General features: G+C 46.1%; 1 protein-coding gene across 1 annotated transcript in view; it reads left to right on the top strand.

Annotated features, from left to right (window-relative positions):
• Positions 1–797, top strand: part of LOC109873346 (short transient receptor potential channel 6-like) — a 42900-nt gene extending 42103 nt beyond the window's left edge. The window contains exons 15-16 of the mRNA XM_031807617.1: positions 415–490; positions 586–797. Coding sequence (XP_031663477.1) covers positions 415–490; positions 586–755 — 246 coding nt within the window. The 3' untranslated portion in view covers positions 756–797. The remainder of the gene's footprint in view (positions 1–414; positions 491–585) is intronic.
• The last annotated feature ends 16266 nt before the right edge of the window (positions 798–17063 follow it).

Here is a 17063-nt window from a genome sequence, read left to right as displayed (position 1 = left end):
AAAAGCTCTGATAAGTTAGAGGACGTCTTCCGGAAGATGTCATAATTATGGAAGGGGGGTGATAACAATGAGCCTCCTAGGTTTTGTATTGTAGTCAATGTACCCAGAGAAGGATGGAAGCTAGCTGTCCTCTGGCTACACCATGGTGCTACCCTACAGAGTGCTGTTGAGGCTACTGTAGACCTTCTTTGCAAAACAGTGTGTTTAAATCAATTATTTGGTGACGTGAATATGCAGTATTTAGTATATTATATATATATATGTTTCACTATTTACATTTGTATGAAAATCACTGAAGAGGATGGTCCTCCCCTTCCTCCTCTGAGGAATCGCCACTCACTCACTTACAGGTTACAATAATGAATGTATATTTTGTAAGTTTATCTGTTCAGTTTGTGTGTGTGTATGTTGCAGAAGATCATGAAGCGCCTTATAAAACGTTACATCATCAAAGCCCAGACGGACAAAGAAAATGACGAGATCAACGAAGGTGACTGACACACACACACACTTCAGTCATAAGAAATGCAGAGTAGTTTTGAAACTTTACTCAACGCGAACTGTGTGGTCTGTGTGTGTGTGTAGGTGAGCTGAAAGAGATTAAGCAGGATATCTCCAGTCTGCGTTATGAGCTGCTGGAGGACAAGAATCACAACATGGAGGAGCTGCAGGAGCTTCTGGGGAGGCTGAGAGAGACTTACAACACACACCACACACAATTACACACACACCACACAGAGGAACACACACAATAACACACACAACACACACACCACACAGAGGAACACACACAATAACACACACACACCACACAGAGGAACACACAATAACACACACACCACACAGAGGAACACACCACACAGAGGAACACACACACAATAACACACACACCACACAGAGGAACACACACAATAACACACACACTACACAGAGTAACACACAACACACACCACACAGAGGAACACACACACAACACAGAGGAACACACACAATAACACACACACACACACAACACAGAGGAACACACACAATAACACACACACACCACACAGAGTAACACACACACACCACACAGAGTAACACACACACCACACAGAGTAACACACACACACACCACACAGAGTAACACACACACACACCACACAGAGTAACACACACACACACCACACAGAGTAACACACACACACACCACACAGAGTAACACACACACACACCACACAGAGTAACACACACACACACCACACAGAGTAACACACACACCACACAGAGGAACACACACACCACACAGAGTAACACACACACCACACAGAGGAACACACACACCACACAGAGTAACACACACACACACCACACAGAGGAACACACACACCACACAGAGTAACACACACACACACCACACAGAGTAACACACACACCACACAGAGTAACACACACACCACACAGAGGAACACACACACCACACAGAGGAACACACACACCACACAGAGGAACACACACACCACACAGAGTAACACACACACCACACAGAGGAACACACACACCACACAGAGTAACACACACACACACCACACAGAGTAACACACACACACACCACACAGAGTAACACACACACCACACAGAGGAACACACACACCACACAGAGGAACACACACACCACACAGAGTAACACACACACCACACAGAGTAACACACACACACACACACACCACACAGAGTAACACACACACCACACAGAGGAACACACACACCACACAGAGTAACACACACACCACACAGAGGAACACACACACCACACAGAGTAACACACACACCACACAGAGTAACACACACACCACACAGAGGAACACACACACCACACAGAGTAACACACACACACACCACACAGAGTAACACACACACCACACAGAGTAACACACACACCACACAGAGTAACACACACACCACACAGAGGAACACACACACCACACAGAGTAACACACACACCACACAGAGGAACACACACACCACACAGAGGAACACACACACACACCACACAGAGTAACACACACACCACACAGAGTAACACACACACCACACAGAGTAACACACACACCACACAGAGTAACACACACACCACACAGAGTAACACACACACACACACACACCACACAGAGTAACACACACACACACACCACACAGAGTAACACACACACCACACAGAGTAACACACACACCATACAAAATAACACACACACCATACACAATAACACACACACCACACAGAGTAACACACACACCATACACAATAACACACACACCACACAGAGTAACACACACACCATACACAATAACACAATAACACACACACCACACAGAGTAACACACACACCATACACAATAACACAATAACACACACACCACACAGAGTAACACACACACACACACCACACAGAGTAACACACACACCACACAGAGTAACACACACACCACACAGAGTAACACACACACCACACAGAGTAACACACACACCACACAGAGTAACACACACACCACACAGAGTAACACACACACCACACAGAGTAACACACACACCACACAGAGTAACACACACACCACACAGAGTACACACACACCACACAGAGTAACACACACACCACACAGAGTAACACACACACCACACAGAGTAACACACACACCACACAGAGTAACACACACACCACACAGAGTAACACACACACCACACAGGTAACACACACACCACACAGAGTAACACACACACCACACAGAGTAACACACACACCACACAGAGTAACACACACAATAACACACACACCACACAGAGTAACACACCACACCATACAGAGTAACACACACCACACAGAGTAACACACACACCACACAGAGGAACACACACACCACACAGAGTAACACACACACCACACAGAGTAACACACACACCACACAGAGTAACACACACACCACACAGAGTAACACACACCACACAGAGGAACACACACACACACCATACAGAGTAACACACACACCACACAGAGGAACACACACACCACACAGAGTAACACACACACCACACAGAGTAACACACACACCACACAGAGTAACACACACACCACACAGAGTAACACACACACCACACAGAGTAACACACACACCACACAGAGTAACACACACACCACACAGAGTAACACACACACCACACAGAGGAACACACACACCACACAGAGTAACACACACACCACACAGAGTAACACACACACCACACAGAGTAACACACACACCACACAGAGTAACACACACACCACACAGAGTAACACACACACCACACAGAGTAACACACACACCATACACAATAACACACACACCACACAGAGTAACACACACACCACACAGAGTAACACACACACCACACAGAGTAACACACACACCACACAGAGTAACACACACACACCACACAGAGTAACACACACACCACACAGAGTAACACACACACCACACACAATAACACAATAACACACAAGTTCTAAGAAACTGGTTTCAGCTGCATTGATGTCCTTCCTGCCTTCTTTCCAAGTACCACCTGGACTCAGCAGAACATATACTCATTACTGTATCTTCTGTTCCCTGAGAGAGGGAAACTAGGTACAACACAGCTATGGGGAGTTCCCGCCCTCTACTGATCAGTACGCCACCCCGTGGGCCCAGTACACCTTGTCCAGCTGCGTCCTAAAAAAATGACAGTGCTTATTAGGGAGCGACATGTTGGAGTTAGTCATCCCTTTGTTAGCCAACGGGTCTAGGTAGCCAGCTAGCTTCTCATCCACCGGAGGCATGTGGAAAATCCCCGCCCCCTCCATATCCGTGAAGTGGGAATTATCCATGCAACATCAGCTTGTCAGACTGTGGCTGGTCACAGGTTGTCTTAAGCTCATCGAAAGAGTCTGGAAAAAGAGGCAAGCGGTGCAGGACTGCTGATAGCACCAGTAGCAGTACTGTGGATAGCTACTGGTGCTGCTACAGTAGCAGGACTGTGGATAGCACCAGTAGCAGGACTGTGGATAGCACCAGTAGCAGGACTGTGGATAGCACCAGTAGCAGGACTGTGGATAGCACCAGTAGCAGGACTGTGGATAGCACCAGTAGTGGTGTAGGACTGTCGATAGCATCAGTAGCAGGACTGCGGATAGCACCAGTAGCAGGACTGCGGATAGCACCAGTAGCAGGACTGTGGATAGCACCAGTAGCAGTGCAGGACTGTGGATAGCACCAGTAGCAGGACTGTGGATAGCACCAGTAGCGGTGCAGGACTGTGGATAGCACCATTAGCAGGACTGTGGATAGCACCAGTAGCGGTGCAGGACTGTGGATAGCACCAGTAGCTGGACTGTGGATAGCACCAGTAGCTGGACTGTGGATAGCACCAGTAGTAGGACTGTGGATAGCACCAGTAGCAGTGCAGGACTTCTGATAGCACCAGTAGCGGTGCAGGACTGCGGATTGCACCAGTAGCAGGACTGTGGATAGCACCAGTAGCAGGACTGTGGATAGCACAAGTAGCAGGACTGTGGATAGCACCAGTAGTGGTGTAGGACTGCGGATAGCACCAGTAGCAGGACTGCGGATAGCACCAGTAGCAGGACTGCGGATAGCACCAGTAGCAGGACTGTGGATAGCACCAGTAGCAGGACTGTGGATAGCACCAGTAGCGGTGCAGGACTTTTGATAGCACCAGTAGCAGGACTGCAGATAGCACCAGTAGCAGGACTGTGGATAGCACCAGTAGCAGGACTGTGGAAAGCACCAGTAGCGGTGCAGGACTGCTGATAGCACCAGTAGCTGGACTGTGGATAGCACCAGTAGCGGTGCAGGACTGTGGATAGCACCAGTAGCGTAGCGGTGCAGGACTGTGGATAGCACCAGTAGCGGTGCAGGACTGCGGATAGCACCAGTAGCAGGACTGCGGATAGCACCAGCAGCAGGACTGCTGATAGCACCAGTAGCGGTGCAGGACTGTGGATAGCACCAGTAGCGGTGCAGGACTGTGGATAGCACCAGTAGCGGTGCAGGACTGTGGATAGTACAAGTAGCGGTGCAGGACTGTGGATAGCACCAGTAGCGGTGCAGGACTGCGGATAGCACCAGTAGCAGGACTGTGGATAGTACCAGTAGCAGTGCAGGACTGCTGATAGCACCAGTAGCAGGACTGCTGATAGCACCAGTAGCAGGACTGTGGATAGCACCAGTAGCAGGACTGTGGATAGCACCAGTAGCAGGACTGTGGATAGCACCAGTAGCAGGACTGTTGATAGCACCAGTAGCAGGACTGTGGAAAGCACCAGTAGCGGTGCAGGACTGTTGATAGCACCAGTAGCAGGACTGTGGATAGCACCAGTAGCAGGACTGTGGATAGCACCAGTAGCAGGACTGTGGATAGCACCAGTAGCGGAGCAGGACTGTGGATAGCACCAGTAGCGGTGCAGGACTGTGGATAGCACCAGTAGCGGTGCAGGACTGTGGATAGCACCAGTAGCAGGACTGTGGATAGCACCAGTAGTAGGACTGTGGATAGCACCAGTAGCAGGACTGTGGATAGCACCAGTAGCAGGACTGTGGATAGCACCAGTAGCAGGACTGTGGATAGCACCAGTAGCGGTGCAGGACTGTGGATAGCACCAGTAGCGGTGCAGGACTGTGGAAAGCATCCATAGCAGGACTGTGGATAGCACCAGAACAGGACTGAGGATTGCACCAGTAGCGGTGCAGGACTGTGGATAGCACCAGTGCAGGACTGAGGATTGCACCAGTAGCGGTGCAGGACTGTGGATAGCACCCGTAGCAGGCAGGACTGTGGATAGCATCAGTAGCAGGCAGGACTGTGGATAGCACCAGTAGCTGGACTGAGGATAGCACCCGAAGCAGGACTGAGGATAGCACCAGTAGCAATACTCTGGATAGAACCATTAGCAGTACTGTGGATAGCACCAGTAGCAGTACTGTGGATAGCACCAGTAGCAGGACTGTGGATAGCACCAGTAGCAGGACTGTGGATAGCACCAGTAGCAGGACTGTGGATAGCACCAGTAGCAGGACTGTGGATAGCACCAGTAGCAGGACTGTGGATAGCACCAGTTGCAGGACTGTGGATAGCACCAGTAGCAGGACTGTGGATAGCACCAGTAGCAGGACTGTGGATAGCACCAGTAGCAGGACTGTGGATAGCACCAGTAGCAGGACTGTGGATAGCACCAGAAGCAGGACTGTGGATAGCACCAGTAGCAGGACTGTGGATAGCACCAGTAGCAGGACTGTGGATAGCACCAGTAGCAGTGCAGAACTGTGGATAGCACCAGTAGCAGTGCAGGACTGTGGATAGCACCAGTAGCGGTGCAGGACTGTGGAAAGCATCCATAGCAGGACTGTGGATAGCATCAGTAGCAGGACTGTGGATAGCATCAGTAGCAGGACTGTGGATAGCATCAGTAGCAGGACTGTGGATAGCATCAGTAGCAGGACTGTGGATAGCACCAGAACAGGACTGAGTATTGCACCAGTAGCGGTGCAGGACTGTGATAGCACCAGTGCAGGACTGTGGATAGCACCAGTAGCGGTACTGTGGATAACACCAGTAGCAGGTATTTTCACCAAACCTTGACGCCTTCCACCGCGGGGTGAGGACAGCCCCTCCGCTGACAGCCGCTCTGATACATAAATAAATTAGCGGTGCACTAGAAGCAAGGGATTCCGTAGGACGTGTGGCTGCCCGGAAAACAAACCCTCAATCTTCTTTTAAGAACCCCCCCTAGAACAGACCATAGACACAACAGCATCATTCGAAAGTGAGTCCAGATCAACCCCGAATACTGCAACTCAGACTCCGCCGAATTATAGGCACCCAGGAGAGGAAAGACAAATTCAGTCCCATAAAGCCTTCTAAGGAAGCCTACACGCTCCCCGGGAGAGATAGAGAGAGAGAGAGCTTGTAGGCATCTGGCACGAAAGAAATGTGTGAATTGTTCTGTTCAGCTGGAGGTGAAGAACGTTCCTCTGGTTTTTCACCTGTGGAGGCAGGGCTTCTGGTGAGGCATGGTGTTAATTGGCCTTGTCAGGCGTGATTCTAATGTTCTTCACCTGTGGAAGGCGGGGCTTCCGGTGAGGCATGGTGTTCATTCATCTTGTCAGGTGTGATTCTAATGTTTTTCAGTAGAAGGATCTAGTGCGCAAACTCCCCATAGCTGTGTTGTACCAAGTTAACCGACTGAAAAAGAACCAGCAAACACATACAGGGACTTCTGCAGTAGACATGCCACTGACAAGAACTTAACATGTCCTGCACTTAAGCCAAAAACACAAGGATGCTTTCAGAGTGTGGATGTTGTATTGTGCTGTAATCCAGGGGACATGACACCTACAAGTCAAAGAGACAGGCCCTTATTATTTAGATCAGCCAATCCCTAACTGGGGTACTCATTGTACGCCAAATAAAAATGTGATTCACTTTTTTTTCACATTTTCAAACAGTCAATTTCTATTTTCCAATGGGGCGATACATTTGGGTGAGTTTTTTTTCTCCTCGCCTAAGTAGCCTCGTTTCACTGCCAAAAATAAAATTAAACCATCTAGTGTTCAGCGAAATAACAACACAATGTCAAATACAGGTAGCCTAGTCAAATAATTAACATCCAATCACATTAACCATTACTCTCTCGTGGGAATTCCACTAAGGGTCCGTATGTAGCCGAACATAGCTGCTGCTCATGTTGGCATCTGTACTGATGGTGCAAAAGTCATGACAGGGAGACATAGTGGAGTGGTAACGCGCGTGCAAGCAGTTTCTCCCGACGCCACTTGGGTACACTGCAGCATCCACCGAGAGGCTCTTGCTGCCAAGGGAATGCCTGACCGCTTGAAAGACATTTTGGACACTACAGTGGAAATGGTTAACTTTGTTAAAGCAAGGCCCCTGAACTCTCGTGTATTTTCTGCACTATGCAATATGGGCAGCGACCATGTAACGCTTTTATAACATACAGACTATATTCAATGTGCGGGATACAATTGAGGCTATGATTAAGAAGTTAGAGCTCTTCTATTTCCATTATTGTATGATTTTCTTCTGTGCAAATGAACTGAAGCTTACGGACAATGTCAATGGGATTTATCGAAGCACCTGAGTGAGTTGGGTGCACAGTTACGCAGGTACAGTACATCCCCAAAATGGAAGACACAAACTGGATTCGTTATCCCTTTCATGCCCTGCCTCCAGTCCACTTACCGATATCTGAACAAGAGAGCCTCATCGAAATTGCAACAAGCGGTTCTATGAAAACAGAATTTCATCAGAAGCCACTTCCAGATTTTTGGATTGGGCTGCACTCAGAGTATCCTGCCTTGGCAAATCGCGCTGTTAAGACTCTGATGCCCTTTGCAACCACATACCTATGGAGAGTGGATTCTCGGCCCTCACTAGCATGAAAACTAAATACAGGCACAGACTGTGTGGAAAATGATTTAAGACAGACTCTCATCAATACAACTCAACATTGCAGAGGTATGCGCATCCTTTCAAGCACACCCTTCTCATTAACTTGTGGTGAGTTATTCACAATTTTTGTGAACAAATAAGGTTTTATTTGTAAGTTAGTTAAATAAAGAGCAAAATTATTGATTATTATTATATGATTATTTGTGCCCTGGTCCTATAAGAGCTCTTTGTCACTTCCCACGAGCCGGGTTGTGACAAAAACTCTCACTCATTCTTATGTTTAATAAATGTATAGTCTAGTGTGTGTGTGGCAGGCTTACAATGATGGCAAAAAACAACATTTGAGAGTGTGCTGACCCTGGTGCTAGAGGGGGTACAGCTGGAGGTTGAATGTTTGAAGGGGTACAGCTGGAGGAAAGAATGTTTGAAGGGGTACAGCTGGAGGAAAGAATGTTTGAAGGGGTACAGCTGGAGGAAAGAATGTTTGAAGGGGTACAGCTGGAGGTTGAATGTTTGAAGGGGTACAGCTGGAGGTTGAATGTTTGAAGGGGTACGGCTGGAGGTTGAATGTTTGAAGGGGTACAGCTGGAGGTTGAATGTTTGAAGGGGTACAGCTGGAGGTTGAATGTTTGAAAGGGTACAGCTGGAGGTTGAATGTTTGAAGGGGTACAGCTGGAGGTTGAATGTTTGAAGGGGTACAGCTGGAGGTTGAATGTTTGAAAGGGTACAGCTGGAGGTTGAATGTTTGAAGGGGTACAGCTGGAGGTTGAATGTTTGAAGGGGTACAGCTGGAGGTTGAATGTTTGAAAGGGTACAGCTGGAGGTTGAATGTTTGAAGGGGTACAGCTGGAGGTTGAATGTTTGAAGGGGTACAGCTGGAGGTTGAATGTTTGAAGGGGTACAGCTGGAGGTTGAATGTTTGAAGGGGTACAGCTGGAGGTTGAATGTTTGAAGGGGTACAGCTGGAGGTTGAATGTTTGAAGGGGTACAGCTGGAGGTTGAATGTTTGAAGGGGTACAGCTGGAGGTTGAATGTTTGAAGGGGTACAGCTGGAGGTTGAATGTTTGAAGGGGTACAGCTGGAGGTTGAATGTTTGAAGGGGTACAGCTGGAGGTTGAATGTTTGAAGGGGTACAGCTGGAGGTTGAATGTTTGAAGGGGTACAGCTGGAGGTTGAATGTTTGAAAGGGTACAGCTGGAGGTTGAATGTTTGAAAGGGTACAGCTGGAGGTTGAATGTTTGAAGGGGTACAGCTGGAGGTTGAATGTTTGAAGGGGTACAGCTGGAGGTTGAATGTTTGAAGGGGTACAGCTGGAGGTTGAATGTTTGAAGGGGTACAGCTGGAGGTTGAATGTTTGAAGGGGTACAGCTGGAGGTTGAATGTTTGAAGGGGTACAGCTGGAGGAAAGAATGTTTGAAGGGGTACAGCTGGAGGAAAGAATGTTTGAAGGGGTACAGCTGGAGGAAAGAATGTTTGAAGGGGTACAGCTGGAGGTTGAATGTTTGAAGGGGTACAGCTGGAGGTTGAATGTTTGAAGGGGTACGGCTGGAGGTTGAATGTTTGAAGGGGTACAGCTGGAGGTTGAATGTTTGAAGGGGTACAGCTGGAGGTTGAATGTTTGAAAGGGTACAGCTGGAGGTTGAATGTTTGAAGGGGTACAGCTGGAGGTTGAATGTTTGAAGGGGTACAGCTGGAGGTTGAATGTTTGAAAGGGTACAGCTGGAGGTTGAATGTTTGAAGGGGTACAGCTGGAGGTTGAATGTTTGAAGGGGTACAGCTGGAGGTTGAATGTTTGAAGGGGTACAGCTGGAGGTTGAATGTTTGAAGGGGTACAGCTGGAGGTTGAATGTTTGAAGGGGTACAGCTGGAGGTTGAATGTTTGAAGGGGTACAGCTGGAGGTTGAATGTTTGAAGGGGTACAGCTGGAGGTTGAATGTTTGAAGGGGTACAGCTGGAGGTTGAATGTTTGAAGGGGTACAGCTGGAGGTTGAATGTTTGAAGGGGTACAGCTGGAGGTTGAATGTTTGAAGGGGTACAGCTGGAGGTTGAATGTTTGAAGGGGTACAGCTGGAGGTTGAATGTTTGAAGGGGTACAGCTGGAGGTTGAATGTTTGAAGGGGTACAGCTGGAGGTTGAATGTTTGAAGGGGTACAGCTGGAGGTTGAATGTTTGAAGGGGTACAGCTGGAGGTTGAATGTTTGAAGGGGTAGGGGACTAAAACAAGTTTGGGAACCACTGATGATGTGTTTTTATTGCCTTCTTATTTTTAGTGTGGAGTCAATAAAATATTTTTATCTAAAAATATAATGTTTTGTTTTTTTCTGTCCTGCTTCCCTCTACAGGAAGATACTGGAAGTCCTGCCACTCATTTAGATGCTAGTTCATAAATGACTGCTCCCACACAGTTACATTACATTCATTATATTGAATCACTGTAATATCAAGTCCACTCACCACACTAGTACATTGATGTAGCCTATGAAACGGCCAACCGTTAAAATATGAGGTTATTAAAAACGGCATTAAGATGCCCAAAATAGTCAATTATATTCCTTGACAAGGTCAAGGAGCATAATGTAAGAAGTAGTGTGTTCATATGGCTCTATTCAATCCATTTCAATGAAGTCACTAACAGGGATGTAAACACATTTGTTCAAAACATTTGAGAGAAATAAGCGTTTTGTGCGTATGGCACATTGCTGTGATTTTCTTTCAGCTCATGGAACATTGGATCAACACTTTACATGTTGCGTTTATATTTTTTGTTCAGTACAGTTTTTAGGCCAAACTGTTCTGGAGCTACAGACTTTTTTTCATGAGAAGACTGATTTTCAGGCTGTTTCATGGTCTGACAAACCGCTCTGGCTGTGTCACCTTTCACCGCAGATGGGATGTGTCATGGTCTGACAAACCGCTCTGGCTGTGTCACCTTTCACCGCAGATGGGACAGTGCGACATCAGGCGGATGCGGTGCAGCCCAGGTAAAAAGAAAACACCTCTAGCTTAAACTGACGTATTTGGGAGTTTTTTATTATGTTACTTACATTGATGCACGGGTGTAGTTGTTTTTTTTTGTGAGCGAAAGCTAAAAAATGTGTAGATTTAAAGCTGTACTCCTGAAGCGTCTGACTGGACGGCGCCAATGACCCTGGAAGGGTACATCCGTTTCTGTGAGGATCTCGTTATTCCCAAAAAGAAAGTCAACATCATCCCCAGTAATATAGTGTGGGTAACTCAGGTATTAAAAGAGCTCCTCAACCAGAGAAAAGGCATGTTTAAATCAGGTGGTAGTAAAGAGGACATATTCAGAGGACATAGACATATTCAGAGGCATGTCATAAGCAAAATTAAGAAGTGCAAGGCAGCATACAAAGACAGAAAACCTTTTCAAGGACAAAGACAGTAGGAAAGCCTGGCAGAGACCATCGAAAATGACCTTGCAGGTTTGCCGTGTGATTTTACATCGCAGCAGAAACTGGCCTTAGACAGTATAGACAGCTGTTGATATACAGATCTCTGTGAATGACGTCAAGCAATACTTTCAACGTGTCAACCCAGGAAAACCATATGGTCCAGACGACGTCAGCAGCAAGGCACTTCATGCTCAGACCAGCATTACCGTTCCAGAAGCTGTTCCAGCAGTCAATGAACACTGGGACAATTACAAACTTATGTTAGAAGTCACTGATTGTCCCAATACCTAAAAACCAAAGGCAGAAAGAAAAGGACAATTTACGTCCTGTAGCTCTGACATCTGTACCTATGAAATGTTTTGAATTTTTTTTTTAAATAACAAATTCTCTCTAAATTCTCATCCCTGTTAGAGTCAAACCAATTCGCACACCGTGCCTCCAGAGGTGTTGATGATGAGTTACTGGTCATGCTGAACAATATCTACCAACATTTAGAAAAGGCAAATAGCCTAGTGAAAATTGTATTCATTGACTTCAGGAGTGCGTTTAAAACCATCCAACCCCACCTACTTGTGGATAAGCTTGTGAATTTGGGTGTGAACTCTCAACTGAACAAGTGGATAAATAGTTTCCTTGTGAACAGTACTCAACAAGTGAAGTCTAACTCTGCATCTAGAACGGTGAATACAGGAGCCCCTCAAGGTTGCGTACTTTCACAGACACTGTACACAAACGATTGTAAAGCCTATAACTCAGAAGCTCCCACCAATTCTTCTCTTTGGATTGGTCTCAATCTTATTTGTGCTGACATCACCCACCTGTATTCAATGGAGAGTGAGATGTTATGCTAGCCAGTCTTGAATATCAACAGGGACAACTCAGATAAAGTTGTGAGTCTGGTGTGGGCTTACCTTGGCGTGATGTTTTGTTAACAGTGTAATTCTCTCTCGGACAATATGAGTTTTGTCAATATATTCGCCTCAATTTACTCTAAAACAATTGAAATGTTAACTAGCAACAGAGAAGACCTCAGCAAGACTACAAATTCCTGCAGGGAGGTGCTGCACATCATCTCTAGCTGACAGTCAGCTACTGTTCACCAGCGCAATCAGAGAGATGTGCCCAATCCATGATGAATCCATGTACTGTATTGAAATGAATTGACTAAAGTGTTGAACTTCTTCCATCCCCTTTCTCTCTCTTAGCTAGCCACTGACTACACTTTAGCTTGCTAGTTAGGAGAGCAAAATATATTTTTGTATGACTTCGTCTGGATATGTTTGTACAGTATGTCGACTTGTGTCTATTTCAGACCTTATGACATTTTTCAAGGATGAGCATAAGAGCATTAAAAGTGGAGACCACCAGAAGTCTGGCCATGTGGAGGAGTGCAGCTATAGTGAGAGTCAATCGAGCGGGTTTGGTCTGTGCCAGATCCTCCTCTTCTGTCACGGTGGAGGAGTCTGGGTCCTCTTCTGTCACGGTGGAGGAGTCTGGATCCTCTTCTGTCACGATGGAGGAGTCTGGGTCCTCTTCTGTCACGGTGGAGGAGTCTGGATCCTCTTCTGTCACGATGGATGAGTCTGGATCCTCTTCTGTCACGGTGGATGAGCTACCATTTCTCTTTTCCACCGGAAAATAGCAGCTGCAGACCCGAGTGTTGTCACTGGGTTTCCGGTCCATCTGAAAGACTGTTTTTTAAAACTTTTACTAGCTAGCTGACTACTAAAACATAACCCACAGACTTGACTATAGACCAAAGTCCAGGCTATGTTACTGTTACTATCTGTACATCTAAAATCCTATTATGTGGATGAGACATTTCTGCTGGAATGGAGGAATTATCTGGAATGCTTAACTAGATCAGAACAGTCTAGGACAGGGATCATCCATTAGATCAGGACAGTCTAGGACAGGGATCATCCATTAGATCAGGACAGTCTAGGACAGGGATCATCCATTAGATCAGGACAGTCTAGGACAGGGTTCATCCATTGGATCAGGACAGTCTAGGACAGGGATCATCAACTAGATGATCAGGACAGTCTAGGACAGGGATAATCAACTAGATGATCAGGACAGTCTAGGACAGGGATCATCAACTAGATTCAGGCCTCCCGAGTGGCGCAGTGGTCTAAGGCACTGACTGCATCGCAGTTGCAAGCCGTGCCACTAGAGATCCTGATTCGAATCCAGGCTCTGTCGCAGCTGGCCGCTCCTGTGAGACCCATGGGGCAGCGCACAATTGGCCCAGCGTCATCCGGGTTAGAGGAAGGTTTGGCCGGCAGGGATGTCCTTGTCCCATCGCGCCCTAGCGGTCACCAGGTGTCCCATCGCGCCCTGACACGGTCACCAGGTGTACAGTGTTTCCTCTGACATATTGGTGTGGCTGGTTTCTGGGTTAAGCAGCATTGTGTCAAGGGTACTATTTGTCTGAAAAGGTGAAGTATTGCGATGAGCTATACGACTGTACTTCTGATTTTAATTCTCAAGAGGAAAATTAAAACCCTCAGCTGTGAGGTCACTGAGAAGGACCAACAGTGATAGGGACTGACAAGCAGGGATGGAACCTAAGCTAATATGGCTAACGTTAGGCATATCACAGCCTATCGGGAAAGTCTGACTACACCAAAGTGAGATACTCCACAACGTTATCTAGTTAACGTAAGCTAATGTAGCCAACTAAGGTGCCTAACTTGCTAGCACACCAGGCAATATTTAGCTGGCTGGCTATATCTCTGCCCTTGTGGGCTAACATTAGCTAGCATGTCATCATGTTAAAAACTATGACTTCACCACAATAGCTTGTTAGCAGCTAGCAAACAGGGTTTACCTCATCACACAGCTCCAGCGACGCCTCTCTCTTACAGACGTCGGAAAACTATTACATGCATGTGTGCTTATCGGAGTAGTGGATACAATCCGGTACATAGCACAGAAACATCCTTGCTTCTGATCGACGGATAGAGCTAAGGTTAACGTTAGCTACAAAGGCCAGGGTCATTCAAAAAATTATAGCAATTAAAAAATGCTAAGATAACTAATTCATTATATAAATTATTTACACAACAAAGTAAAAAGTCTATAATATCTACTCGCTAGGTTACTTGCTACTTGTCAATGAGCGTTTGCATGGAGAAAGGTTTTCCCGGCCTTGAGTGATTACATCACAGCGTGCGACAGGATGTGTGGTTCTGTATGATGGCCACATTAGAGGCTAATTAGCATGTCATTTTTGGGGGGTAATTACAGGTGGAAAATTGATAAAAGTGACCTTGTCCGAGAGAGATTTGCGCGGTTACCAAAACGTCAAGCCACGGTAAGCCTTCACAAAACTCAGCCTTTATATGAAGTAGTACTAAAATCCCCTACGGAGAAATGAATGGTGGAAAAACGATTGGAACCATTTCCGGGTTTTACCGCCTGGTTTTATGGGTATTATAACTCATACTGTGGTACTCAATTGCCTCACATACAAAAACAGAATAACTAATGATATACTTAACATGGCCAGATTTTGGGCGGAGTAAACCCTCTCTGTATTCAGATGTCATAAACCAGCACTGCAGAGTTCTCCCTGTCCTCTGCCGTGCCTTGATTGTATTACTGTTGATGATATCTGGAAATGTGCATGTACACCCTGGCCAATCTACTGTTGCTAGCCCCAAATCTGAGATCTGCTTCACTGATTTCTGCACTCGTAAAAGCCTGGTTTTCTGCACGTTAACACTAGAAGATTATTACCTAAAATGGATCAATTTAAAGTGTGGGTTCACAGCTCCAATCCAGATGTGTTGGTCATTACTGAGACTTGGTTAAGGAAGAGTGTTTTGAATACTGATAACCTTTCTGTTTAAAACCTTTTTCAGCAAGACAGATTTTCCAAAGGTGGTGGAGTGGCAATCCTTACCAAGGATCACCTTCAGTGCTCGGTTGTCCCAACTGAGTCTGTCCCCAGACAATTTGATTTGCTGGTTTTAATCATTAAACTTTCAAATGTTTTGTTGACTGTTGCTGGGTGCTATCATCCTCCATCAGCACCAGCCTGTACCCTACCTGCCCTAACCTCTCTCCTGGCCCCTTACACTAAACTGGGACATGCTTAAACTTCTTAGGGAAAGGCTCCTTTTTAAAATGTTCCCCTAAATGACCCAAATCTAACGGCCTGTAGCAAGGATATTTCCTTGGTACCATTTGAAAGGAAACGTGAATTGAATGTAGGAGAATAACACAATAGATCTGGTAGAAGAAAATACAAAGAAAAAAACCAACCGGTCTTTTTATACCACCATCTTTGAAATGCAAGAGAACAGTCGTCGTTCTGACCATCACTCTGGTTGTAATTCTGATAGTGTCCACAAGATGGCAGCGGTGTATGTGCAAAGTTTCAGATGGATAACTTGAAAAGTGAATGAAAGTCCCCAGGTAGATTTGGGCAAATCATGAAGGAGACATTCATATTCCAGCAAGAATATCATCAAATCTGTATACTTGGACTTTGATTTAGCTTTCAAGTATTAGTAGCCATATTATAAGTTCAATATTTGCAAAACAACCAGTTTTCATATCTTCATAAAACTCCAAAATGAAAAGGCATGATGTCGTACAAGGTTAGAAGCTACATTTCTACAATATATACATGGTTTCCGGATACTCCTGTAAAACCCAGCTCAATGGCTATCTGGCTAGCTTTGTTTACCTTTGGTGCTTATTTGACAAAGATAGTAATTCAAGTGATGGCCGCCCGTGTCATTGGCGTGCCATGCGTCGCTCTCTGACCAAATATGGTGTCCTATAGGATATACTACACCCCTAATGAAAGCTTTCTTAGTGTCCAACAAGCTTTCTCTACCCTTAACCTTGTTCTGAACACCTCCAAAACAAAGGTCATGTGGTTTAGTAGGAAGAATGCCCCTCTTCCCACAGGTGTGATTACTATCTCTGAGGGTTTAGAACTTGAGTTAGTTAGTCACCGAATACAAGTACTTGGGAGTATGGCTAGACGGCACACTGTCCTTCTCTCAGCACATATCAACGCTGCAGGCTAAAGTTAATTCTAGACTTGGTTTCCTCTATCGTAATCGCTCCTCTTTCACCCCAGCTGCCAAACTAACTCTGATTCAGATGACCATCCTGCTAGATTACGGGGACATAATTTATAGATTGGCAGGTAA

Source organism: Oncorhynchus kisutch, linkage group LG28, assembly GCF_002021735.2.
Source record: "Oncorhynchus kisutch isolate 150728-3 linkage group LG28, Okis_V2, whole genome shotgun sequence".
NCBI lineage: Eukaryota > Metazoa > Chordata > Actinopteri > Salmoniformes > Salmonidae > Oncorhynchus > Oncorhynchus kisutch.
The sequence above is the reverse complement of the archived record's forward strand: the minus strand, read 5'-3'. Positions and strand labels throughout refer to the sequence as shown.